The sequence below is a fragment of the Falco cherrug genome, chromosome 12 (assembly GCF_023634085.1).
Source record: "Falco cherrug isolate bFalChe1 chromosome 12, bFalChe1.pri, whole genome shotgun sequence".
Lineage (NCBI taxonomy): Eukaryota > Metazoa > Chordata > Aves > Falconiformes > Falconidae > Falco > Falco cherrug.
Window position 1 is genome coordinate 33,307,292 of NC_073708.1, and position 23,777 is coordinate 33,331,068.

A 23,777-nucleotide genomic window follows, 5' to 3' on the forward strand; every position below is an offset into this window, starting at 1 on the left:
AAATCCTTCTTTTCTGAGTCTGTTTTCACAGGTTCCAGGCATTTGTGTGCATAGATGCCCTTGCGTTGATTTTGTGTAGTGCTTTGAAGTCTTCTCGACATTTTATGAAAATTATAACAGATTGAGTTTTCTGAGGAGGAGTGAGTTTCTCAAGAGTTGCCATAAGCTCTGCAGACCAGTTTAGTTGCTTCTGTTCAAAAGAAATGAGAAAAGACCACTGAAAAAAACCCACCACCTTTTTACTCTCTAAAGAGGAAGTAAAAAGGGCTGTTTGGGAAATTCCTATGTATGTATTTCTGGGAGGCTATGTCCAAGTAGCTGGATGTTTTAGTGGTAGTCACAGAGCTAAAAATTTAGGGCTCAATACTGAAAAAAATAGCCTAGCACCTAAATTGGTAGAAGGGAAAAAGTTACAGTTAATTCTTCTGTGGCTCGAGATGTGTGCATGTGAAATGCACAAAAAGAAAAAAAAAAGGTAAAATCTCTGAAACTAATTTTTCAGGGGAACGTAATTTCTGCAGAAACATTTGACTGGTATTTCTTTGAAGTTTTGTTTGTTGCATGTACAGCTTGTAACCATACTGCACGTTAGTTCCTGCTGTAGGTGGATGGCTCCAGTACCTGCGGTGCTGCTGCCATGCTGTGCAACCAGTTGGCCGTGACCTCCATTTCCTTTTCTGTAAGCAAGCTGACCTTCTAAGCAGTCCCAGGGCGAAGAATTGCTCTCACATTCTGGGGTTGCTGGTTTTGTTTAAAGTAAAATACAAACCCATCACTGTTCAGGTACCGATTACTATTTACACCTGAAGTTTCTTTTGACCAATGTTAAATCCATGTAGGGTTTATTTTTCTTACAAAGAACCGCGTGCAATTTCCAAGCTTGAAATGAGAGCCCATGTGTTTCGTCTGGGAGAGCTAGACCCAAGATTATCACTTTTTTTGTGTGACTGTCACCCTGTCTGACTACTCTCCCTGTGAAGTTTTGATGACTTTTAAGGAGAAACAAGTTGTTTGAAACCCAGCTCACAAATGATGTAATTATCTGTGTGGTCAGATAATCTTTTTCATCCCAGCCCTTTCCTTAGTAAAGCTTCTCTATTAATTCACCATACAAGTTTCTGGTTTTATCTGTGATCATCCTCAGCTTCTGCTGAACCTGTAAGGATATGCATTTTGTTGCTAGGAAAAATACTGCCCCAGTAATGTGTGTCATGGCCCTGGCAGCGCTGCTGGCAGTTAGGAAGGAACAGGTATGGTACTGCAGAATGTGCTGTATGATCTGGGTTTCACTGGGTTTTGTTTTTCATTCTCTCCCAATCTTTGTGTCTTGCCTTCTTGAAAAGTGGGAGGAAATTAAGAGTATGAAAGGAGCCAGATAAACAGCTCTGCTTGCCAAAACCTTTTGATAAGCCAAAGAGCTAGCACTGCGTGAGCAGCAAAAATCTAATCCTCCTGGTCCAGCCTTGTCTGTGTTACATCGGTGAGGGGAGTGTCCTTAGGGGTGAGAGGGCTGATCTGCTTGTCGTGTAACCCTGTGGCTTTAAACCTGCCCATGCAGAAGCTGAAATGTGTGGGGAAAACTGTGACGTGGTGAAATGTGTGTCTGGTATTCCAAATCATACCAGAACTTGCACACTGAGATGTGTTTTAGGAATTTCTTTAAATAGTGGATTTCACACTGGATGAGTTGAATAGCTATTTTTAAAAAGGTGTGTAGGAAAAGGAGGATTTATAACACACATCTATGTAGTTCTGTTCTCACCACTGTCAGTTGCCAAGTTTTGAACCCTGTTAATTCATACCTTTGCTATAAGGCTTTATCACTCTGAAATTGCTGGAGCGTTTACTGTCATTTTTAAAACCCATGGTCATTGAACACAAAAAACTCAGGTGGAAGAACTAGGGCAGCTTGAGAAATCTCATACCCTACCTAGGATGTATTCCAGCAAAATGGGTTAGACCCAACTGCAGCACCGAAAGAGTAGTTTTCGTTGTAGTCTAACATCAAATACAAAGCCTTGCTGCTTTTAGGCACTCCCACACTTAAGCAGCCCACTGGGATATAGTTTCTTTTTGAAGAATTTGGGTAGTGGAGAGAAATTCTTCGCTTGTAAAAAAGATTGCATTAATTAGAAAATGTGCATGGGAAAAATTCTGCAGTAAGCCTCTTTCGTTTCTTTTCCCCTAGATGTTCATCCCAGGTGTCAGATCTTTTATGTAAAGACACAAGAAAAGAATGACTCAGATTTGAACAGTAATTTAGTCATGACTAATGGAATTCTTACATTTTCTTGATAGGCTCTTCAGAAACGCGATCCACATTGAACAAAATATGTTTTTTATAATTATTCATGTTCTGGTTAAATTTACTTTAAGAAATTGATAAATATTTATAAAGGAAAGGGAGTTGTGGTATAAGAGGACTCAGGCATCCACAGAAACGATGTGCTAGTCAGTCTCGTCCATCTCTATTTCTTCTCTCCTCATGTCAGTTCTGATGCTGAAGTTCAGCAAAATTTAGAGACACTCTTAGACTCTCAATCTTTCAGATTTTGTTTTCCGAAGATGTTTTCCTGGATACTTACTTGTGTGTGTATTTACTATGTATTTACTTATTTATTTATGTTGGTTTGTGAACTGACATGTATTCAGAGCGAGCTGGTGGAAATGCTCACCAAGCCACTTCCGATTGTATCAGCAGCCCCGGCCAACTGGGGAGGTCCCAGTTGACTGGAGGACAGCAAATATGATGCTCATCTACACGAAGGGCTGGGAGGAGGATCCAGGGAGCTACAGGCCTGTCAGCCTGACCTCGGTGCCGGGAGGGTTATGGAGCAGATCATCCCGAGTGCCACCCCACGGCACGTACGGAACCACCAGGTGATCAGCCCAGCCAGCGTGGGGTTATGAAGGCAGGTCCTGCCTGACCAACCTGATCTCCTTCTGTGACAAGGTGACCTGCTCAGTGGATGAGGAGAGGCTGTGGATGGTGTCTGCCTGCACTTCAGTAAAGCCCTTGGCACCATTTCCCACCGCATTCTCCTGGAGGAACGGCCCGCTCATGGCTGGGCCGGGGGTGCTCTGCGCCGGGTAACAGCCTGGCTGGGAGGCCGAGCCCAGCCAGTGGCGGCGACTGGAGTGACCGGCCGCCAGCGGGACGTAGCAAGGGGTGTCCCCAGGGTGCGGGCGGGGGGCAGCCCTCTAACACCTTCACCCATGACCGGGGCGAGGGATCGAGCGCACCCTCAGCAGGTTTGCAGGCAGCCCCGAGCTGGGGGGTGCTGATCTGCCGGGGGGTCGGCCGGCTCTGCAGGGGGGTCTGGGCAGGCTGCGTCGAGGGGCCGAGGCCGATCGGACGAGGGTCCCCAGGGCTCAGTGCCGGCCCTGCCCGGGGGTCACACCAGCCCCTGGGGGCAGGGGGCTGGGAGCTGCCCGGCGGGGAAGGGCCGGGGGGGCTGGTCAGCGGCCGCTGGACATGAGCCGGCAGCGTGGCCGGGTGGCCAAGGAGGCCAGCGGCGTCCTGGCTGGTACCAGAAACAGTGTGGCCAGCAGGGCCGGGGCAGTGACGGCCCCCTGCGCTCGGCACTGGTGAGGCTGCACCCCGAACCCTGTGTGCAGGATCGGGCCCCTCGCGGCAGGGGGGACCTGGAGGGGCTGGAGCGTGTCCAGAGCCGGGCAGGGGGCTGGGGAAGGGGCTGGGGCACAAGGCTGGTGGGGGCAGGGGGAGCTGGGGGGGCTGTTCAGCCCAGAGAAAGGGAGGCTCAGGGGGAACCCGATCACTCTCTACAGCTGCCTGAAAGGGGGGTGCAGCGGGGTGGGGTCGGTCTCTCCTTCCAAGTAATAGGGCAAGAGGCACTAGCCGCAGGTTTTGCCAGGGGAGTCTTAGACTGGATATTGGGAAAAATGTCTTCATGGGAAGGGTGGTCAAGCCCTGGAACAGGCTGCCCGGGGAGGTGGTGGAGTCCCCATTCCTGGAGGTATTTCAAAGATGCGCAGATGTGGTGCTTAGGGACATGGGTTAGTGGTGGGCTTGGCACTGCTGGGCTAATGGTTGGACTCAATGAGCTTGAAGGTCTTTTCTGACCTAAACGATTCTATGATTTATTAGTCCCATTGTGGGATGTGCTGCAGTGTGAGCTCATTTGTGTTGGGCATCACAAAGTGTGCGCAGCAGGTCAGTAATGGATGTCTCAGACTTGTACTTATATTAAGTACATACCTCTATTAAACACAAATCTGTTTGCTGCTGCTTTTGCAACTGCTTCCTCCTTTTGGTCTTTCTATGATTTTTGTCTAGATTTTACAATAGAATCTGTATTTATTTCTGGCAGGAAATAGTTATGCCATATTATTCCTAGTCCGTGCATACATACCACTGTCATGGTCATCTTTTCTTGCATAATATTTGGGACAGTGTCATCTAATTTGCTGCCTGCTGGCAGTTTTGCATTCTTTTTATAACAGGGCTTTTTACTTTCTCCTAGCTTTTGAAGATTGGTGGAGTCATTAAAAGTATTCTAGATTTTTATTCTGATACTGTAGTATGTCTTTTATTCTGCTAATAGAGTAATAACTCTTGGACTCTAGGAAAATTTTTCACAATGAAAATAATCAGCCATTGGAATAATATCCCCAGGGAAGTGGTGGATACCTCAACATTGGACACTGTCAAGATCTGGCTGTACAGGGTACTGGACTATCTTGTCTAGAGCGTGCTTGTGCCAAGAAAGGTTGGACCAGATGATCCTTGAGGTCCCTTCCAGCCTGGTATGCTATGCTTTTATGACTTTTTTTACTTCTAGCCTGCTCATCGAATTGTAATATGGATCAAAAGCTAGGTAAGGTTTGCAGAGAGCAGTGACGTTGCCATGCAACCATGCTGCCAAGTGTCCAGTTTTTAATAGCAATTCCATTGCTGTAATGTCTAAACCCACTCCTGATTGCTTTGACGGGGCATGCATGTGGCCTGTGGTCATGAGAAGAGGGTTTTTGCTCAGGCCATAATTCTGTTTATCCCACTAGCTTGGCTCTGGTGACAGCCAGTGATGGATGCTGAGAGGACAGCAAGCCTGGGGGGAGGCACTGCAGAGCACTTTCCATTGTTTTCTGTCCTTTGCTCCTGGATGGTCCTGCTCATCCTTTTCTGGAGGGAAGCTGTTTAGGTGCTTTAGAAGACAAATCCCTCGGCTCTTTTCCAGTGCTACTTCATACACGATGAAGCGTACAGCCCTGTGTGCTGGCACTTGTGCTGAAATGGCAGTGAGTTATGTCTGGCAAGGATCTGAGCACTCTGAATGCTTTGGCTGGCAACGAAGGGATACATGTGTGTTGGATGTATGAACCCTAAGGAAATGAAAACAACTGGAGGTGCCTGTGCCACAGCCAGAACTGCAGGCAGTCTCAACTACCATGCTGGCATTGTGCGTTAGTGTTTCCTTGGAGTTTGTTTTGTTCTCTCTCTCTCTCTCTTATTTTTTTTCCTAGTGTGGTTTGGTTTAGGGGAAAGCAGGTTCATTACAGCACTTCTTTTGTTCATGGAAGAGCAGATGAGCAGTTGGCTCCTGGAAGCTGCAGTGTCCTTAGACCTCTGTGGTCACAGGCACGACTATGTGGATGCTATGTCTGAGAATTAGCGTGGGGTTTTTTCTTTAAGCTTTTTTGATTTAAATAGGTGGACATGCAAGCTAAATACTGTTTAACCTGGGCACAATGGTATTAAGGTGACCCCCTGATGGCACAGTTGTGTTGTAGCTGTACGTCAAGCTGAGCTGCCACGCTTGGGTATGCAGACTCCTGAATTCATTGTGGGGTGGGAACCAAAGAACAGGTGTTGTATGACCAGCAATTGCCATGTAAGATGACTTTCAGTACCGGCTGTCGGGGCTTTGAACATCACAATAAAAGTGATGGGTGCAGGCTGCCTGCTTTCTGGGATCCTGACTGCTGGTAGTGGCAGGGAAGAGAACTGGGTGCCTAATTTTGACGCTACATCTTTCCTCGTCAGCTGGGTAGGTGGCCAGGGTCTGGCAGTCTTTTTTTTTTGCAGACAGTCTGAATTGCTTATTGCTCTCCTGAATTTGCCCTGCATGAGCAGGTGATCTGAACACAGTTAAAAGTCCGTGATGTCTCCGAGTGAACATCATGTTAGAAGTCTTAATATTGCCAAGCCTGAAACTGCTGCACAGCTTTTCATGGTGGCTTCAATAATAAAGTTCATGAACAGTGGCCCTTCAGCGGTCTTCTAGCTCAAAAATAATCCTTCCAAGCATAGGGGGGTGGAAATTTGTCAGCGCACAAAAAGTGGCACTCCAGCTCTACCTGTTCTTTGGGGGAAAAAAAAGAAAAACCCCAGCACCCTCAGTCTTCTCTGTATAGAATCCTGAATGTAGCTTTTTTTAATGAGCGCTAAATCCACAGCAAGAAAGAGTAGGGGGCCTGGGAACAGTCCGAGGGGGGCTGTTCCCATGTGCTGTTTTCCCCTGCTGCTTCGGCTGCTCGGCTGTGTTTTGTTCCCCTTAGCACTCTTGCATAGTTCAAAGTGGCTGCAGTGTCACCCTCTACAGAAGGCTGTGATTTAGTGGCTGAAGTGGTGTGTGTGTGCCAGCACAAGAATAAATAATGTTTGTGAGTTATGATTAAATCTTAGAATCGCATACAAGCGCAATTCCTTTTCTTCTCTGAGAGCCAGCTCAAGCCATTCTTGGAGACTTTCTATACTGTACCTCTGAAAAGGGCTCATTTAAAGAAAAATTCTCTGCAAGTAGAACCTGTTAGCTTTGATCCCGTATTACTAGACATGTTCCAAAGCTTGCTTAGATTGCACAGTGTTTTGAATACTGGTTACTTTTAACATGATTTTACTAAATATTGTAATTGACCTTTCACTAATAGAGAGCTACACTTGCACCAGCATCTGCTGCCAAGTGTTTTATGAAAATGGGCAGTAAATTATAAATCAGCTGTGATGTTAGCAGTTAGCTCCACAGTTTGTTATCAGAACCAGTGTTTTATTCAAAAATACAACTTTTTCTTTCAGGTTGCCTCTCTGAAGAAATTTGATTTAGCAACGTTTGATTTTATAACGGGGTGCGCTTTAATCTCGATAATGAAGAAAAGCAGAAGTGTGATGACAGTAACTGCAGATGACGTAAGTTGCTTCTAAAGGCATGTTTTACTTTTCACAGTACTTTATGCAAATGAGATAAAAAGATAGTTTTGTCTTATTTTGTAAGTGTCAGCTGACTTTGCTTTGGTTACTCGTTGGTTTCCTTAGAATTGTTTGCAGCTCATATAATAGGCAGAAGATAAGCCCAGCACATTTGAAAACAAGCCAGCCCTGACACCATGAGACATTTAAAGGAGTCTTGTGCAGAGCATGTACCTCACAGGTCTTTGGTCAGTGTAACGCTGGCAGGCAGCAGGCAGTGTTTGTGTACCTTATGGAAGCTCTCTTCTGGATCCCATCTTTGTGCATATGCTGTACTTCTGTACTTACAAATGTTTCAGCATCTCTCCCCAGTGTACTTGCTGAACACCTAATGTGATGATGTGTATGTTATTCCATTACTACGCTTGCTAATCATCATCATAATACCCTATTAATTAAACTCCAGTTCCCATTCTCTGGAGAAATGTATCAGTTTGTAATGATGGCATGATAACCACAGCCTTATTTGTCTTGTTTGTCACAGCTGAGGCTCGCCAAAAATGGAAAATCACATGGAATGTATATGAAAATACAGTGGAGGAGTGGAACCTGATAGCATATCCTATAGCACTCCTTCAATAAGTGTTTCTTTTATACTCTTGGACCACATGTTGTACTGCTTCCTAGTCAGTTTGCCTGAGCACGATGCTTGTCTGCTCAGGCCTTGCTGATACAGAAGGCAGGCTTTCCTTTCTGGGCTTCCTTAGGAGTATTTTTGACCTGATTTTGTGCTGTGAAAGAGTAGGGTTTGGATCACTGAAGATCTCTAGCATATTTTTGGAAACACAGCATGCCAAATACGTTAAACTTCTATCTAGGTCATTATGATGTTGATGCCTTAGTAACGTCATGAATCTGCACCAGCATGCCTCGTAGCACTTCAGGCTATGTACAAGGAGTAGAGGAGCTGTGGGCCATGTTGTTTCCTGTCTGGATCCTTCACATGGTTGCGGGGTGAGCAAACAAGCAGGGAAAGCTGAGGAAACTAGTAGTATGCCTTTCTCCTGTCAGTTTTGTCTTTCCTTGCTGTGTTGAGATTCCTTGCTGAGGGTAAGAGAGCAGGCAGTACCACAGAGTTGTTTAATGCCCTCAGGACAATGGAGAACATACTTTCCATTAGAAACTATGAGGCAGCGGAGGAGTCATGCTACTTTGCAGTTGTTCATGAAGGATGTAATAAATTATTATGAAAAAATTATTATGAAAAATTAAACCACTTTTTTTTTTAAAAAAAAAAAGTTACTCGGTGCTGGCTGGGAGAGCACAGTGGTAGCAGTTTGTAGGGAAAGTGAACCAGGGGATTTGGGGAGGCTGTAAAGTGGGCTTGGAAAGGTCTGTGAAGGGTGGAGAGAGCAAAGTGGAGATCAAAATTCAGGAGCAAGCAGAAGAAGAAAAATGTAGAGGGGTTGCCATAGATATACATGCTGATTGTAATAAACCTCCAGCTTCTACTGGTAGCTCATCACACACAATACAGAAATATTCTGATTTATATCGGACAACTATATTTGACTAGCTAAATTCTCTGAGTAAGACCAAAACTGATAACCCTTTTGCAGTGCTGTTGTTCTGTGAGAGGACTTCTGGCTTGGGTTTGAGAAGACTGACAGCCAATTCTGTGGTCATGGTGATGTTTTTAAATAAAAATCACTAGAAACTAGAAGAAAAACTGCTTTAACTGATCAAAACCTTTTTTTGAGACTGTTTCTACTAGCAATGCCATACATAGTGCAGATTAGCTGGGAGTTCTTCTCACTGAGTTGCTCTTGGATGATTCAGGATGTGTCTTAAGTCCAGTATTCTTGGCACCTTTCTCTGCCTGGTGATTCATCAAAACAAAAAGTGGCAAACCAATGTGTTTGTGCTGTGGAGAGGAATGATCCTTAGGTGGATATCGAGTGGAATGTTCTCTGAGAAAGTTTGAAATATTAAAAGTTTAACATATTGCCAAAGTGACATACATTATTGAAATGTTTAGTTAGAATTAGCTGTTGAATTTAGCTTAGACAAGTTATGAGTGAATTTGCAAGTTCATTCATAATTTGATAACAGTGCAGCGCAGTCGGACTCTGCCAAGATTTCGTCATACAATTATTTTTTGTGAGTAGCTATGGCTGTAGAACAATTGAATGTGTTTCATCCTCATGGAGGAAAATATTTGTTTGCAGAACTTCAGTGGCTTTTCTGTTTTTGCAGAATGCTCTGGATTACCTGGAGTGTGGGCTGAGTAAGTCCTACAGTACTTCTACCCATGCTCTGGGCATAGACCTCTGGAGAGGAAGAAGATGCTGTTCTGGCAATTTGCAGTTACCACCGCTATCCCAACGACAAACAGAAAAAGCAAGGACCCCTGACAGAGACATTGTCTGCAGACCAACAACTCTGCCTTTGTTGACACCTCCAAGTATAGCAATCACCACTTACCAAGACTGGTAGGTTGTTTCCCTTGTTTATGAATCTCACACAGTTGGGGTTTTTAGTGTTTGGTTTTGTTTGTTTTGTGGTTTTGGTTAAAGTTGGTTTTTGGGTTTTTTTTTTCCTGCTTAAAGTTACTAGATAGTTGTTTTGAATATCTTAATCAGTATTTTTGATCTTGATCCGTTACCATGGATGTAAGTTTACAAAGTAATTGCCTTTTTTTTTTAAATTCTACTTCTGTTAAAACCTCTTCTGTTCACTTTTTTTGTGCATCTTCATGAAACTTTAGTGTTGTAAATTCTGAGCTCTGTCAGAGGATTTGTGTTTATTAGCTTTTTATGCACAGAAGAGTTCAGGATGGTGGTAGACTTTTCTACAACAGACTGGAGAAAGAGACTTTAGCTCTCTGGTTATTTTCTGTGCAAATGTTAGAAGAAAGGCTTGGAAAAGCATTTGACTTTGATGTTAAACTCAAGAAAAGTCCCCAAGAAACTATCAGAGAGCTGATTAAAAGGGGATTGCTAAGAGGTGAGCTCCAAAACAGAAACACAGGATGTTAAGTGCTACAACAAGGACGTTCATCTAGAGGGAGGAGGAGAAGACAAAGCCCCAAGTGTTCACGTGTTGGAATAGCAATTTTTAGGTTTTGGGGGTTTTAGGCTTTAATGGAATAGCAATTTTTAGGTTTTAATGGCAAAATAACGTTAGATGTCCAGCTTGCCATATGAATCTTGAAATGGCATTGCCATGCAACCTTAAACCTTGTATGCTCAACTTTGGAATTCAAGTGTTGTTTAGATTCTAATTTTTAAATGCTCCACTCTATTTCATTTGTTGGCTGCAAGACATGTTCATCATTTCCAAGTCTGATTCTGGTTTTAGCTTCTGTTAAGCTCGGCACTCTTCAGAGGTGGCATTTCAGTTTGCATTTGAACAATTACAGAGGATATCCTAAATTTGTTAGAATCCTTCAAAAACAGTTTTCCTATTGAAAATAGGATTTTTGAACTATGTACTTGAATAGATGAGATACAGAAATCAAAGAGGAATTAGCAGGAGCTTTTGTTCCATTTTTGCATTTAATTGCTGTGGATAAATTTAACAAAATGAGTTACCTAATTTCAGATGGATTGTGAATTTTGACAGTAAAAGGATTGGGTTACCTTTATAAGCATTTTACGAGTGCTCCTGTTTGCATACCTGCAGCAGATTGTAATCTTGACTGCAGGACAATTAGGAGCCTATGCATAAGGTGTGCTTTTAAGAATGAGTTAGTTCTGATCTTTGAATACACCTTCATACACGATTTGGGAAAATGCAAGGAATTGCAATGGATTTATCATTACTTTCCCTTGTAACACAAGGGGGCATTGCTGCTCCTCTCTTCCATTACAGCAGACTCTATGTATGCTGTTGTGTTGCACAAAATGTGTTTTCTTGAACAGTATGCCCACAAAGAGAAAATACTTAGAACTGATACTCAGGTTACTGCTCTTTCTTTACTGCTGTTAATCTCTTATAAGTGAGCAGATAGCTTCCAACTTCTCTGGCTCGCTTGACACTATCATATCTGTTTACATCCATGTAGCAAGTTGGGAGTTGCTGGTTTGTGTGACCGCAATGCAGAATGCGGTTCGAACACGTCTTCACACAGGCATCTTTGCATCCCCCTCACCTTTCTGACTTGGGCACCAGTTAGATTGACTGCTCTTACAGCCGGGCAGAAAAATGGTGTAATCTTTCCCATTTTCTCTTTAAGTTCTAGTCATCAAGTGCTTTTGATGAGGTTAGCACTGGTCTCTACCCCATGCCAGGCAGTTCCTTACCTACAAATTTGCAGTTACTTGAGGCCTGACCATGCTCCCGGGGGTGCAGTCATGGTTGAGGGTTTTTTTGTGTAGTAGCAGTGTAAGCCGAATCTGGTCCCCAGGCTGTTTGGGCTTGTATATTGTGGTTCAGTTCTGTATGAAGTATACCCCAGATGCGGGTTATATTTGTGTAAGCCCAGCATGTGCCATTGTGATGAAACAGCTTTGGAATGATATGAGCATTAAGAGACTTGGTGAGTGGGCAATAAAGTGATAGGAAAATTTCAGTGTAGATAAATACAATGTGATATATCTGAGTGTGAAAGAATTGTAGCTGCAAAACAATACTACTATGCAGGAGCAAGGTGCTGGGTATAGGATAGAAGTCCAATAGAGTTGTGAGTTCAGTGCTTATTAATGGTCAGAAAAAATCGAGTTAATTGTTAAAGATTTGAAGGAAAAGAATAGTGGATAAAAGAGAACATCAGGATGCCATGGTGGGAACCCATTACTTGGTCACATGTTGAATATAGTGTACAGGTCTGGTCCTTCCTCTCAAAAAAGGGTATAGCAGAACTAAAAAGAGTTAAAGGTTTCTAAAATGATCAAATATATGGAACAGCTGCTGCACTGGGATTGTCCAAGGAGGCCTGAACTCTTCAGCACAGAAAAGACACAGCTGAGCAAAGGGACAAAACCAAGATATTATAAGTGGTATGAAGAGAAGAGGTAGTTGGTCTATTGCTTATTGTCCCATCTAATATAAGAAAAAGGGGCCATCAAATAAATTGGCAGGCATGAAGCAAGTGCAAGGAGGTCGTTCTTCATGCAGTTTATAGCTATGCTGTGGAACTTCGTGCTGTAGGGGAGACCGTAGATGCTAGGAGTTTGAGCAGGCTTAAGGGAAAGCTTAACAGATCCTTGGAGGAGCAATCTGTTGTGGTTTCCTTCTGAATACATAAACTCCATCTCTTGTTCAGCTTCTGAACTGCAAGTTGTTTAGAACTGGGGAAATATTTGAGGGGAAGTATATATGTTTGCTTTCTGTTCCTTTCTGTTCTGTGCTTTTAATATCTTGTGGGAGACAAGATGATGGGCTAGATGTACCATTGGCCTGACCAGTAAGACCATTCTTTGAATATGTCTGGGTTTTCTTTATCACCCCACTTTATCTTTCCTTGGAGCTTTACTAAAAATGCTGAGGCCACTGGCAGAAAATTCACATGTTTTAAGCAATCGGGGCAGGGGGAAAGGCTTTACCTGTAGGTGAGCCTAATGCCATTAAACAGTGTAAATCTCAGACTGGGTCAGGAAAGAGGGTACTCCTTGTGAAAAGGGTATCCAGCTCTTAGTTTCATAGGATTATAGGATAATTCAGGCTGGAAAGGACCTTGGGAGGTTTCTAGTCCAAACCTTGTTTGATGTGAGATCAGCTGTGAGCTCAGACGTGGTTGTGCAGTGGGGTTTATGTGCTTTGATCTTGAAAACCTCCAAGGATGGAGACATCAGATCTTCTTTGGGCAACCTGTTCTGCTGCATGACTGTCTCAGAAAAAAGCCTCAGTATGTCTGGTCAGAACCTGTCCTGATTTGTCTTCTGCCAGTTCTCTTGTGTTTCCCAGCATTTCAGTGGAAGGTAATGGCAGCGTGCTGTTCCTTCGAAGCGTGGCGTGTATCTTTTTTAGTCCACAAATCTACCGCATTAATGCAGCACCAAATATTCAGATTGCGCTGCTTTAGACACCTGTCTCCGGACCATGGAAATTGTTCACTAAATTTGTTCCCTGAGTTTACCTTGAGGATGCAGAGGTTTCCTGACCTCTGTATGTTCCCAAAGGTAGACAGTCTTGCTACTGGTTGTACAAGGTCAAATTCATTGGCAGTGTTACGGTGGTAGAGTTAGTGAATCATGCAAAAAGATGCTCTTCACTGAAATGTAAATGGCCTTGGTATAAGACATTTGGGGTCCATACAGCTAAAATGCATAAACAATGTAAGGTCTAGATTTAGGTATTCTATAAGGTAAATCAACGTAACTCTTATGTGCCCAATAGAAATTGTTTAACAGTCACTTAGTACGTGGTGGTTTTATTCCTGAGGGTTTGCAGAGCTGTAGCTTGGAGATGCTTTTCACAAGAGATCAGTAGGACTCGTTCAGAAATGTGTAGGTTTAGCCAAGCTTTCTGTAATCTATTTCTGTGCATATGAAACCCCAAAGACAGATGTGAAACATCTCATTATTATGACATGAAAAATTATTTCTAGAAATAATGTCTTTATTTCGTTTGTCTAGTGTGCATAGTAGCTATCATCTTTTTTTTTTTGTAATGGCTGTAAGATTTTTAAAGAGCTTCCTAGTGATACTGTGATGACAGTTAACTTCCCATGCTGATACCCAAGCTCCTCATTACACAGTTATACTTAATGTATGTTCAGAAACACATATGAAACTTCTATAAGGGACACTGTCTCTTTTATTAGGACAGGTAGGGTGGAAGTGAGGCTTTCCATGCATATTTCATACTGAACAAAGAAGTCACTTCAGTTTGAGGTTTTGTTTCCTATTTGTGCAAGCCATTGTAGTCTTTGTAGAAATTTATCATCTTAACCAGAAAAACAGTGATGAAGTTTCTGGAGAGGCAGGGCTAAGTCAGAACCTGATCATCAGGGGTTTGCTCTGAACTGTGAGGGGCAAAAGCTCTACATCTGCTGGGGTTATTTCTCTTTTCTCCTGTTAACTTGATTAAATCCCTGGAGGAACTCTGACAGCGTGTATTTGGGGTGTGCATTCTGCCGAGCCATTTTTCCAGTTCTTCCTTTTCCTGTTAGCACCAAATGTCTCCTATACGCTCATTTATATTTTTATTGTTCTTGTGCTGGAATGCTGTTTTGCTTTCTTCTGGATGGTTTATTTAGGCTCACTGATCTCCATTGCTCCAAAGCATTTCACTGTTTGTGCTCTGTATTGAACAACATACCAAATGGCAAGTATCTAAATTATCAAATGAGATTTTTGAACCGAAACCCTAGAGGAGAGTTTGTGTAATAATATATCTGTGGTTCTTCCTGGACCAATTTAGGGGATGCTGCACCTGTGAAATACAATGCTTCCCAGTACTACCCATGCAGCTTGCACAGCTCTGAATGTTGCCAAGCTCTTTGGAAAACCTTACCTATCAATGGAGAATATAGTCAGATTACAGTAAGACAGCTTCAGTGCTTTGTTTTCTTTTAAAAATATTTTTCATGGTTTGATCATCACTGAGATAGTACAGAATTCAACATCAGTACTGTGCTACAGACTGTGTGCTAAGAATGCACTGACTGGAGATTTAGCTGTTCCTGGGATTGCATAACTGTGGTTTGAAGAAAAGAGTAACAGTTCAAATGTAGAACATATTATTTGGGAGGGGTAGAGGAAAACAAGCCTATTCCTTCTTTAAGTAGCTTTTCTGCCACGTTTTTTCAGAAATCACCTTAAATTTAACTTCCAGTGATAATACAAAAGTAAGAACTGTGAGAGGGTGAGCCATGACTTACATAATTTTTTTAACTTCAGATACATAGGAACCTAAAAAATAAAGCTGCTCCAGAGTTGTTTGTTTTCATTTCTTTATTAGAATTTTGTTTTCTTGAGACCAATGCTGGTCTGACAAGATCTATAACCAGCAAAGAAAAAAATGGGCAAGCTGACTCCAAAGCAATAATTCTAAGCCAGCTGCAATGTAATAATATTTTGTGTGAAAATGGCAAAGCAGTACACATACGAAATAGCTTTCATGAATCATGCAAGGGAAGAAGTACGTAGGATATAGATCTTCAAGTGGCAATCTGAATGTGGAAGCCTTATAAGCTGCTTTTGCACAAATTTTGTCCATATTTTCATGAAAGTTGTTAAAATGCTTTCTGCAATCCTGCTCCATATTTTGTAACTGAAGCTTTGTGCTGATAAATGCGGGCAAGAGGGAAGAACGAGGGTGTGAAGTATACATTTGTAGCTACACTTAGAGCCTCCAAAACAGTTCTCTTACCTTATTTTTTGATGCTCACCAGCTCCTGTGTTAGGTTTGACAGCTAGCTTTTTATTTACACCATTTCTACACATTTGACTCGGATCTGTGGGGATATACTGACAGTTTTGCATGAAGTTTCAATGTTGATACAAAACCAAGTTTTATGTTGAGTCCAAAAGCGTAAGGAAATGAAGGTCTTAAGAATTGCTATGGTTAATATCTAAATATAATCAGGAGTGCTCTTTTTCAGGGCATAGAGATTAATTAAATATTAGGACTACAGTATTAAATGCTAAATCGAAATATGTGTCACTAATTGTCCAGTGCAAAAGCTACCTTGCTCTTCTGCAAAAGCAAAATGAGAACTCACTCGGTTCGAAGGAAGTTGTCTGCTAACAGAGCTGGTTGCTATTTGAGTCACATTGTTGCCACTTAGTAAAAACATTAACCATTAGTCTGTCTTTACTTTTTCAGATATTTTTTTTTTACAGCATACGTAATTAATCAGCAGATTAGTGTTTTGTGTGCCTGTGAGCATGTTGTGTTGTTGCTAGCCATTTGTCAGTGACCAGGTCTATAACTTGCTTTCTTCTGAAACAATTTTATTGTGCGGGTTGGTGGTCACAATCTAAACAGAAAATATGAAGGGATTGATCCTTTTTCCCATGTCCATCTGAAAATCTTCCTGAAGTTTAGGTGTGCAATGAAGGTTGTGTGAGTGCATTACTGCATTCTGAAGTCTGCGTGCGCAGTGAGGGCTGATGCGTGTATGTAGTGTCAAATCTATGCTTGTAGTACTGCGCGTTGTTCTCCAGATGGTGATCGTGGGCAGTAAATTAGATGCAACGTTAAAAACAAAGCAAAAAAGAAAAATCAGTATTAGTTTTTGAGCAACTGAATCTGAGATCAAACCTTCAGTAGAAATGCTGACTTCAGCTCAGGCCAGCTCGTAGCCACTGTGAAGCTGTTAGGCTGGTTGCAATTAATTGAGGGATAGACGTGGAAAGTTAGAATGATAAAGGGGATGGAGATTTGCATGGAGGATTAAAAAGGATAATAAAACCGTATTCAGGCTAGTAAACTAAGCAGAAGGTCATATGCCCAGTCGGTGCTTTACATGCTTGAAATCTGTAAATCCCATGGAATGAAAGGAAATATTTAGGGTAATAGGAAGCTTAAGCAGGAACAGTGAGATGAAAACCAGAAGTTCAGAAGGAGTAATGCTGTTTTGGAGAAGTGTGGGGCTTTTTTCTTGTGTTTTTTTAAATGTTTTTTCAGACTACGGGATAATGCCCTGTGAAATAGGTTGAAGTCTTATTTCTTAGATCATTTCAAATTCAGCTAGGTAAGAGCTGAAGAAATATGCTACAAGCTTGGAATAGAAAAAAAATAGATGAGCTGGCTTCCTGTATGATGTGAAAAATAAAAACCTAGGAGAAAAAAACCCAAACCTTAAAAACATGTGTTTTATTTTTATACCTATATTTAAAATGTCTTAAATCACAGAATGGTTGAAGTTGGAAGGAGCCTCTAGAATCATCTAGTCCAAAATGTTTATTATTCCTATAAATCACATAATTTTTTTTGTTGTAATAAAGCAGGATCAATTATTCTGATTGAACATGCTTCCTGTATTTCAGAAGCCTATACCACATTTCTGTGGGGCGTTTACTTACCTTGAAAAAGGAGGTCAACGGTATTTGTCATAACATCTCATATATTCTATAGGGAAAATAGTTTTTAATTACATTGTGCTGTTTCTGGAAAATGTATATGATAGCTTAGGTTTGAAAATCAGACTGACTGTGATTTGTCCTAAGTTTCCTAACAATATGAAAGACATAGAGAGCATTGAAGAATGTTAGATGTGGAAACAGTCCTAAAGGATTTCATCAGCTCAGTGCTTTTATTTGTTCTTCAGTAGGTAGAGATATTATCCGGTACATTTTAGAGATGGCTTGTTCCTGGTGCTGAACACTGGTAGGAGCTTGGACTGCTAGGGACGCCTCAAGATAGTTTTTGAAAAGCTGAAAATGTTTGTTGCGAGATAGTTTGTATGTTGTCTGCAGGTAGATCATAAAAATTACATAAAGTTGTTCACTAAGGCTTGAATCTGTTTGAGCTCACCAAGGTGAGAAGTAAGAGCTGCTTGTCTGGTATGGGAAGAGGACATGCCTTGAATTTGTTGTCATCGTTGCTCCCCACCCCAGCTTCTTTTTAACACCTCACAAAGATGTGGAAAAATAAATGTAAGTAAGCGAGGTAATTTAGAGAAGTGCCTTCTCTAAAATTTTGTTATTTTCTCCCTTTGTAAGATGTTTCCACCAGAGGATATCCCATCCTCACCTACCTGGTTGTGAGGATGGTGGTTCTTAGTGACCCAAGAACTATGTAGAGCAGAGGATCAGTCAAAGAAACATAACTAGCAGTGAGGCTGTTGGCACTCACACTTAGCCTGCTTCCCTGGCTCTGCTACAAGAAGGCTGGTTTGTGGGGGGTCACTAGTGGACCCCCGTCCTCATCTGACATTACGCAACAAATCCTGTAGATCTCTTTATAAAAACAAATCACAAGAATCCTTCAGAATAGGAAAAAACGGTGGGCAACCTAAATATACAGGGGTCACTGCTTGTTTTATGCATAGTACAAAGGCAAACCTATCTAAAAAAACCAACTGCTGCAGAGATAATTCGTGCTATCTCTGAGTTATCACTGAAGTTATTTTCTCAGCTAAAAATATACAGATAAGTGTTTTGACTGCCTATATTTAGACATTGTCTCTTGCTGTCAGTTTTTGAAGCTCTTGGATCTTCTCATTTGGCATATTTTTTTTTTATTTTTATGTTTTCTGCAAGGCCTAAATAGAAGAAGTATGATTTATCTGTGGTGTAGTTGGTATAGAGGAATTTTAAGAAGAAACATAATGTTGGATTAGTCATAAGTTTTGAATTTAAATTGTCATTATTTTATAAAGTATTTTTGTACACAATTTGTATTTGTTGGTGTAACATAATCTTTTTCTTAGTTTGCATTTATTTGATTTGTTGGATTTTAGTCTGCTTATGTGCTTAAAATGATAGCATCCCCTTTTTGTATGAATTGCAAGGTGAGCCCAGTAATTTTATTGAAGATGATCCTGAAGTTTGGTGCTGCCAGGTTTGCCTGGAGATACTAGTCGTTCAAAACAGAGGTAGCTGTAGGCACACAAAAAAGGCTTTTAATGATTCAATTATAATTATATACCTCAATGCAGAATTAAATAAGACATCTTGAAATGTATCTAGAATGGAAAGAAATGAGTCATTGTTAATTAGCAAAAGACAATGGAGCTTCTGAAGTATTATGTTCAACCTTCATCTTCCCAAGAATATAAAATACATGGAGATTATGGAAATACAGTTGATATAAAAGCTGAATCAGAGAAGAGTTTGACACAACTTTCTTTTATCTTCAAAATTTTGTCTATTGATAACTTCATCTGAAAGGAAAGATCAAACCCAGTTTGCTTTGTTACCTGGAGAGCTACCTTCTGGTTCAGCTGATCCTTGGCATTAGTTACCATTTTGTTCAGTATTACACCATGGTGGTCTGTTTTGTGCTCCTGTGCAAGCACAGAAGTCGTTTTACTGTGAAGGCCCGTGTACCTCTAAAACCCACAACAGAATAAAAGCAAATGTCATGTGCATCAAAAGGGTCTGTGTTTCCCAGTCCCCCCCAGTTTTCTTCCCGTGTGTGCTTGCTGGCGGTGGGCAGCCATGTCCCTGCCGCATGGTGACCAGCGCTATGTGTGGCATGTGCCTACGTGGTTTTTCAGTGATGCCTTGAACTATCGCTGGAGCTCTGGAATACAGTGTAAGAGAAAGAGTGAATCCTGGCCTGTGTATCAGTTTAGCTGTGACACGTGGCCTGCACACTGTCATATGGCCTCTCGTGTCTTTACACTAGAGCAGAAGCCATGGGGTACAACATATTTGAAATGGATTACAGAGCGGAAAAGATGAGTGTGTTGTTACCTGCTCTAGGTTGCTGTAGGGCTGCGATGTGAATCTACTTTCCAGCATTGTGCCATGGCCATTTAACAGACGACCTCCTCCAGCAGCCCCCATCCTGGATGTTGTATGTCTGGGAAGTTTCAATGCTTGGAGTTTGATTCCACATACCGTGCATTCATCTCCCCGCCAAAATTCAGCAAAGTCCACTTATAGATCATGTTTCTAAATACTTGTAACCAGGCTATTAAATCAGATTACTTAACAGTCTGCTACCAGCCTCAGTCACGTTCTGCAGGTTCTTACCATGTCTGCTCCTTCAGGAGGCTCATTACCTGTCTCTGGACACTCTCTTTCCACCAAGAAAAACGGGAGACGACTTATATACTTGGACAGGCCACAGCCACGTCCTCTCTTCAACCTTGCTCTTATTGGCACTGGCAGTGCACTGATCTCTAGGTTTTTGGCTGTGAATGTATTCCTTTAATTAAGCTGTAATGGACAAAGCTGTGTGTGAATTCTGACAGTTGCGCACAATGCATGTTCTATTTTTTCTCAGCACCAAAACATGAGGCGCTTGGCAAAGCTGGGGGTTACAACCATGCTGTTGAACAGTAAATGTAGTGAGGTTTACCTGTTTGTGTTGGTTTGGGTTTTTTTAAGGAAAATTTTTTAAGGAAAAATAATCATGAATAAATGCACATATAGGCCAGATACTGTTTAATTTGTAAGAGCTGATAAGGTGTAGATGACCTGAAACACAAAGTAATTAAAATATCTTGCATGTATGTCTTGTATGACAGGAGGCACAAATAACCTGACAAAGTGGGTGCCTGAATTGGTTACACAGTATTATCTGTTATCAGTAAGAACATTCCTCTGAAAAGAGCAATATTGGTTTTTTTTCATATTTGTCATTGTGTCATTATCATTCTAGTTACATGGAAATTACAGATACTCATGTTTGTCTGCATTTCATATTAAAAAAGGAGGTTACCGGTGACTGAAGTACTGTGGGTGATACTGGCCAGTAGCTGCGGTGCCCGTAGCTGCCTCTGGACGTGGGCGCGGAGGCACCTGCAGCGGCACCTAGACCTGGGCGCAGAGGCTTCTCTGCATGGTGCTGAGCAAAGACCTGATCCTGGCTTACGAATGTTGGTGACTCATGCAAGATGAGGTGCTTAGTCACAGGCAAATTCGTGGCAGAGACAGGTGCAGCTAACGCTAATCACAGTCAGATAACACCCTGTGGAGTGAATAAAACAACAGCCTGGTGAGAGGCGAGCTAGCCTGTCCAGGCAAATCCCTTTTTAGAGATTCCTTCATGCATCTCTGCAGCAGCATAAAGCCTGGTCTCATCACATTGGATGTAAAGGGTGTGTGAAATTCTAAGACTGTTTTGCCTTGGCTTCTCTTTTCCCTGGAGTTACCCCCAAGGTCTCTGCTTGTGAAGAATGAGTTGGCTTATTGAATTAATAGGTAAAATATTAATCTATAGCTCCGAAATGAGAAAATAATCACAAGTAATACAGGTGGGTCCAACATATGTGATTACTCACTATGGATAATACAGAAGGCATTTAAATACTCTCCGAGAAATACTCTCAATCAAACACAATCAAAGTTGCTAAGGAAATTACCATTATCAATAAGGTATCTTATATCATGCTCTGAGGGCTTATAGTATGTGATATATATTTTTATATATATTTATGTATAAATAATATTTCCTCATATGTATTTACTGGGAGATAAGGAAAAAATGGCATTGTAGCATGATAAGAAAGTGTACTTTTTTTGTTTAAACACTGAAAAGTGCACGGAACTCAGATAAATTGTGTGTGTCTCTTTCTATGGTGCGATTTACTATGGAAGAAAATGTACCAAATCAAGTTTAGGACTAAATGACAGGTGAAAGGTGTCAGGCTTACCGTTACTACTAACTTTTCCATCCATGTTCTGAATGCAAATAATTTCTCTGTGACAGAGGACACCTTGTAGTGCACTACTCAAACAGTACAATGATGTGGTTGACGTAGACTACTAATTCAGTGTGAACAGATGAGCCACTCAACTCTCTCAAGGTATCTTTATTAAAGATGGAGCTCATTTATTTGTGACTAATCTGAAAAGTATTCTGGATGTTCTTGACAGTGTTAGATGCTTTAAAGACCTTAAAACTTATGAAATCGTACACAGAGCCTGCAACTGCTGGGTGCTAAACCAAAACCTAATGTGTTAGCTGCTTATTGAATGAGAAATAGCCCTGTCAAAAGCAACTGGATGCTAATGGAACAGGAAGAGCTCAAAAGGTCACCTTTGGTATAGGGTGGGTCCCGTTCAACCTTTGCTAAGCTCATAGATGTGGGTAATTTCTCTGTGCTGGTGTCCTGACTCCCTAAAATGCGGACCTTCCCGGTTGCTGCTTTCTTCTGCAGTTGGCTCAGCTCTTACACTGCAAACCAAAGGGTTGCTAGGTACTGTGGTTCTGTCTTCTGTGACCGTTCATAGTGCTCCAAAACATCGCTTTAAAGGCCTATGCAATCAGAAAATTTCAGAGGCCCCTAAATCTGTGGGAATGGAGACACAAACTATATAACTTTAAAATATTAAATATAGAAAAAAACTTATCTTCCAATGGTAATATAAATTGCAGTTAACTGTTGCTTCTATTTTTTTGCCTCTTAAATATGGGAAATTTGTCATTTAAACCAGTAATAATGATGTATTTCTGCTTCTCATTCAGCATCTCAATTCTGGAGACTTGCAGGAAAGTATAAGAAAAATTGTTGAACATGTCATTTAGAGATTTCTGTCATGGAGCCATCTTCTAGAAGCTGTAGCTTGTGAGACAGCAGGCATTGCAATTGAGCAAAGGTGGGCTTCCCCCCCCCCCCCAAACACACACACTTAAAAAGGTACAAACTGAACACCAAAAAGCCTCCCACTTCTGAGCCAAAGAGACTTTTCTGCTTTGGGCTTTGCTTAGTCTTCTATTAAAGAAGACATTATTAAGGGAGGGTGGAAGACATTTCCTACATTAGCACCTCTTCACAGCTTCCAGATAGTGTTTCTTTGCTGTTACATTTACGTTACTGTTAAGCCCTAGGTTTGTATTGCTTGGTTTGGAAGTTTGATCACTGTGCTGCGTTGTGGCTCTTGTTTACTGCATTGTAGGAAGATGTGGCTGATCAAATGCATCTCAAATTAGAATGGTGAATTCTTATTATTCAGGCTAAATAACTATTTTGAAGCATCAGAATTTGGTATGATGGTTCGTAGGTATATGTTTAAGTAGAGGCTATAAGACTTGTTGCTACTCTAAGGGAACTAAAAGTAAAATTGGGATTAGGATGGGGTGGAATTAACTAACCCTAATTCTGCCTAAAATATAACCAGTAGCTCTCACTGGTGGGGTGGACATAGTGTGCCTCTTGGTTGTAACAGAAAGGAAATCAAGAAGGCATGAAGTACACATTTTGTCATTTCCTCTTGTAACAGTCTCTTCAGCTTATACTCTTCACCTTTATTTTCCCTTTTCCCAGCAGCTGTTGTGTCTAGAGAACTAACTCCATCACTGAAAAGATTTAAATTCTCCACCACAAACACATCCTTATGTATATAACACTGGCTGTACAGCTGTTTTTTCGTTTTCTTGGAATCTTTTCCAGGTTTTAGCAATGTTGCATCCAGCTCTTCTTTTCACATCAGTGTCTCCTTCCCACCTCTTTCTTACCAGCCATTGCTCTGATTAAAGCCTTGGCTGTCGTTTCCTATCCTTGCTTTTTGATCCACAGCGACTTCCATTTTCACTGAAGCACTGTTCCTTGGCATCTGTTTTCCTGGCCACTTACCTTTCCTTAGTTCCAGTTTGTTGATGTATTTTTTTTTTTTTTGTTGTCTTGCACTAAGTGTCCTCCTAGACATTCCCTCTTGTTTGCTTCGCTTACCTCCCCCTTGCATCTTTGCCTGTCTCCCATTGCCTGGATTGCACTTATTTATTCCCAGCGCTGGCTCATCTCGGAAATTACATCTTCTACCTTAGGCATCGAACTGAAGATCGCATCCATGTCAGACCTGTGACATTTCCATTGCAACTTTATTCCCTCCGCTACTGGAGCCTTTTTAACTGAGTTCTTTTCCAGTATAAGTGACTATACCCATATTCTTGACTCTCTCTGCTACCTCCTCTTTTCCTCTGCTTTCTCTATTCATGTGTCTTTATTGGTTTAGTCCTAAAGAAAATTATAAATTTATAGCTTTTTTTTCTCCCTTCCCTTGGTTTATTTTTCTCCTTTTCCTCAGAACCTTGTTCAATCCTTTCACAAAAACAGGCGTTCCTC

General features: G+C 41.6%; 1 protein-coding gene across 1 annotated transcript in view; it reads left to right on the forward strand.

The window, feature by feature from the left end:
- Nucleotides 1-23,777, forward strand: part of PDE4B (phosphodiesterase 4B) — a 216,467-nt gene that overhangs the window by 19,576 nt on the left and 173,114 nt on the right. Inside the window, exons 2-3 of the mRNA XM_055724489.1 lie at nt 7,037-7,147; nt 9,404-9,639. Coding sequence (XP_055580464.1) covers nt 7,106-7,147; nt 9,404-9,639 — 278 coding nt within the window. The 5' untranslated portion in view covers nt 7,037-7,105. The remainder of the gene's footprint in view (nt 1-7,036; nt 7,148-9,403; nt 9,640-23,777) is intronic.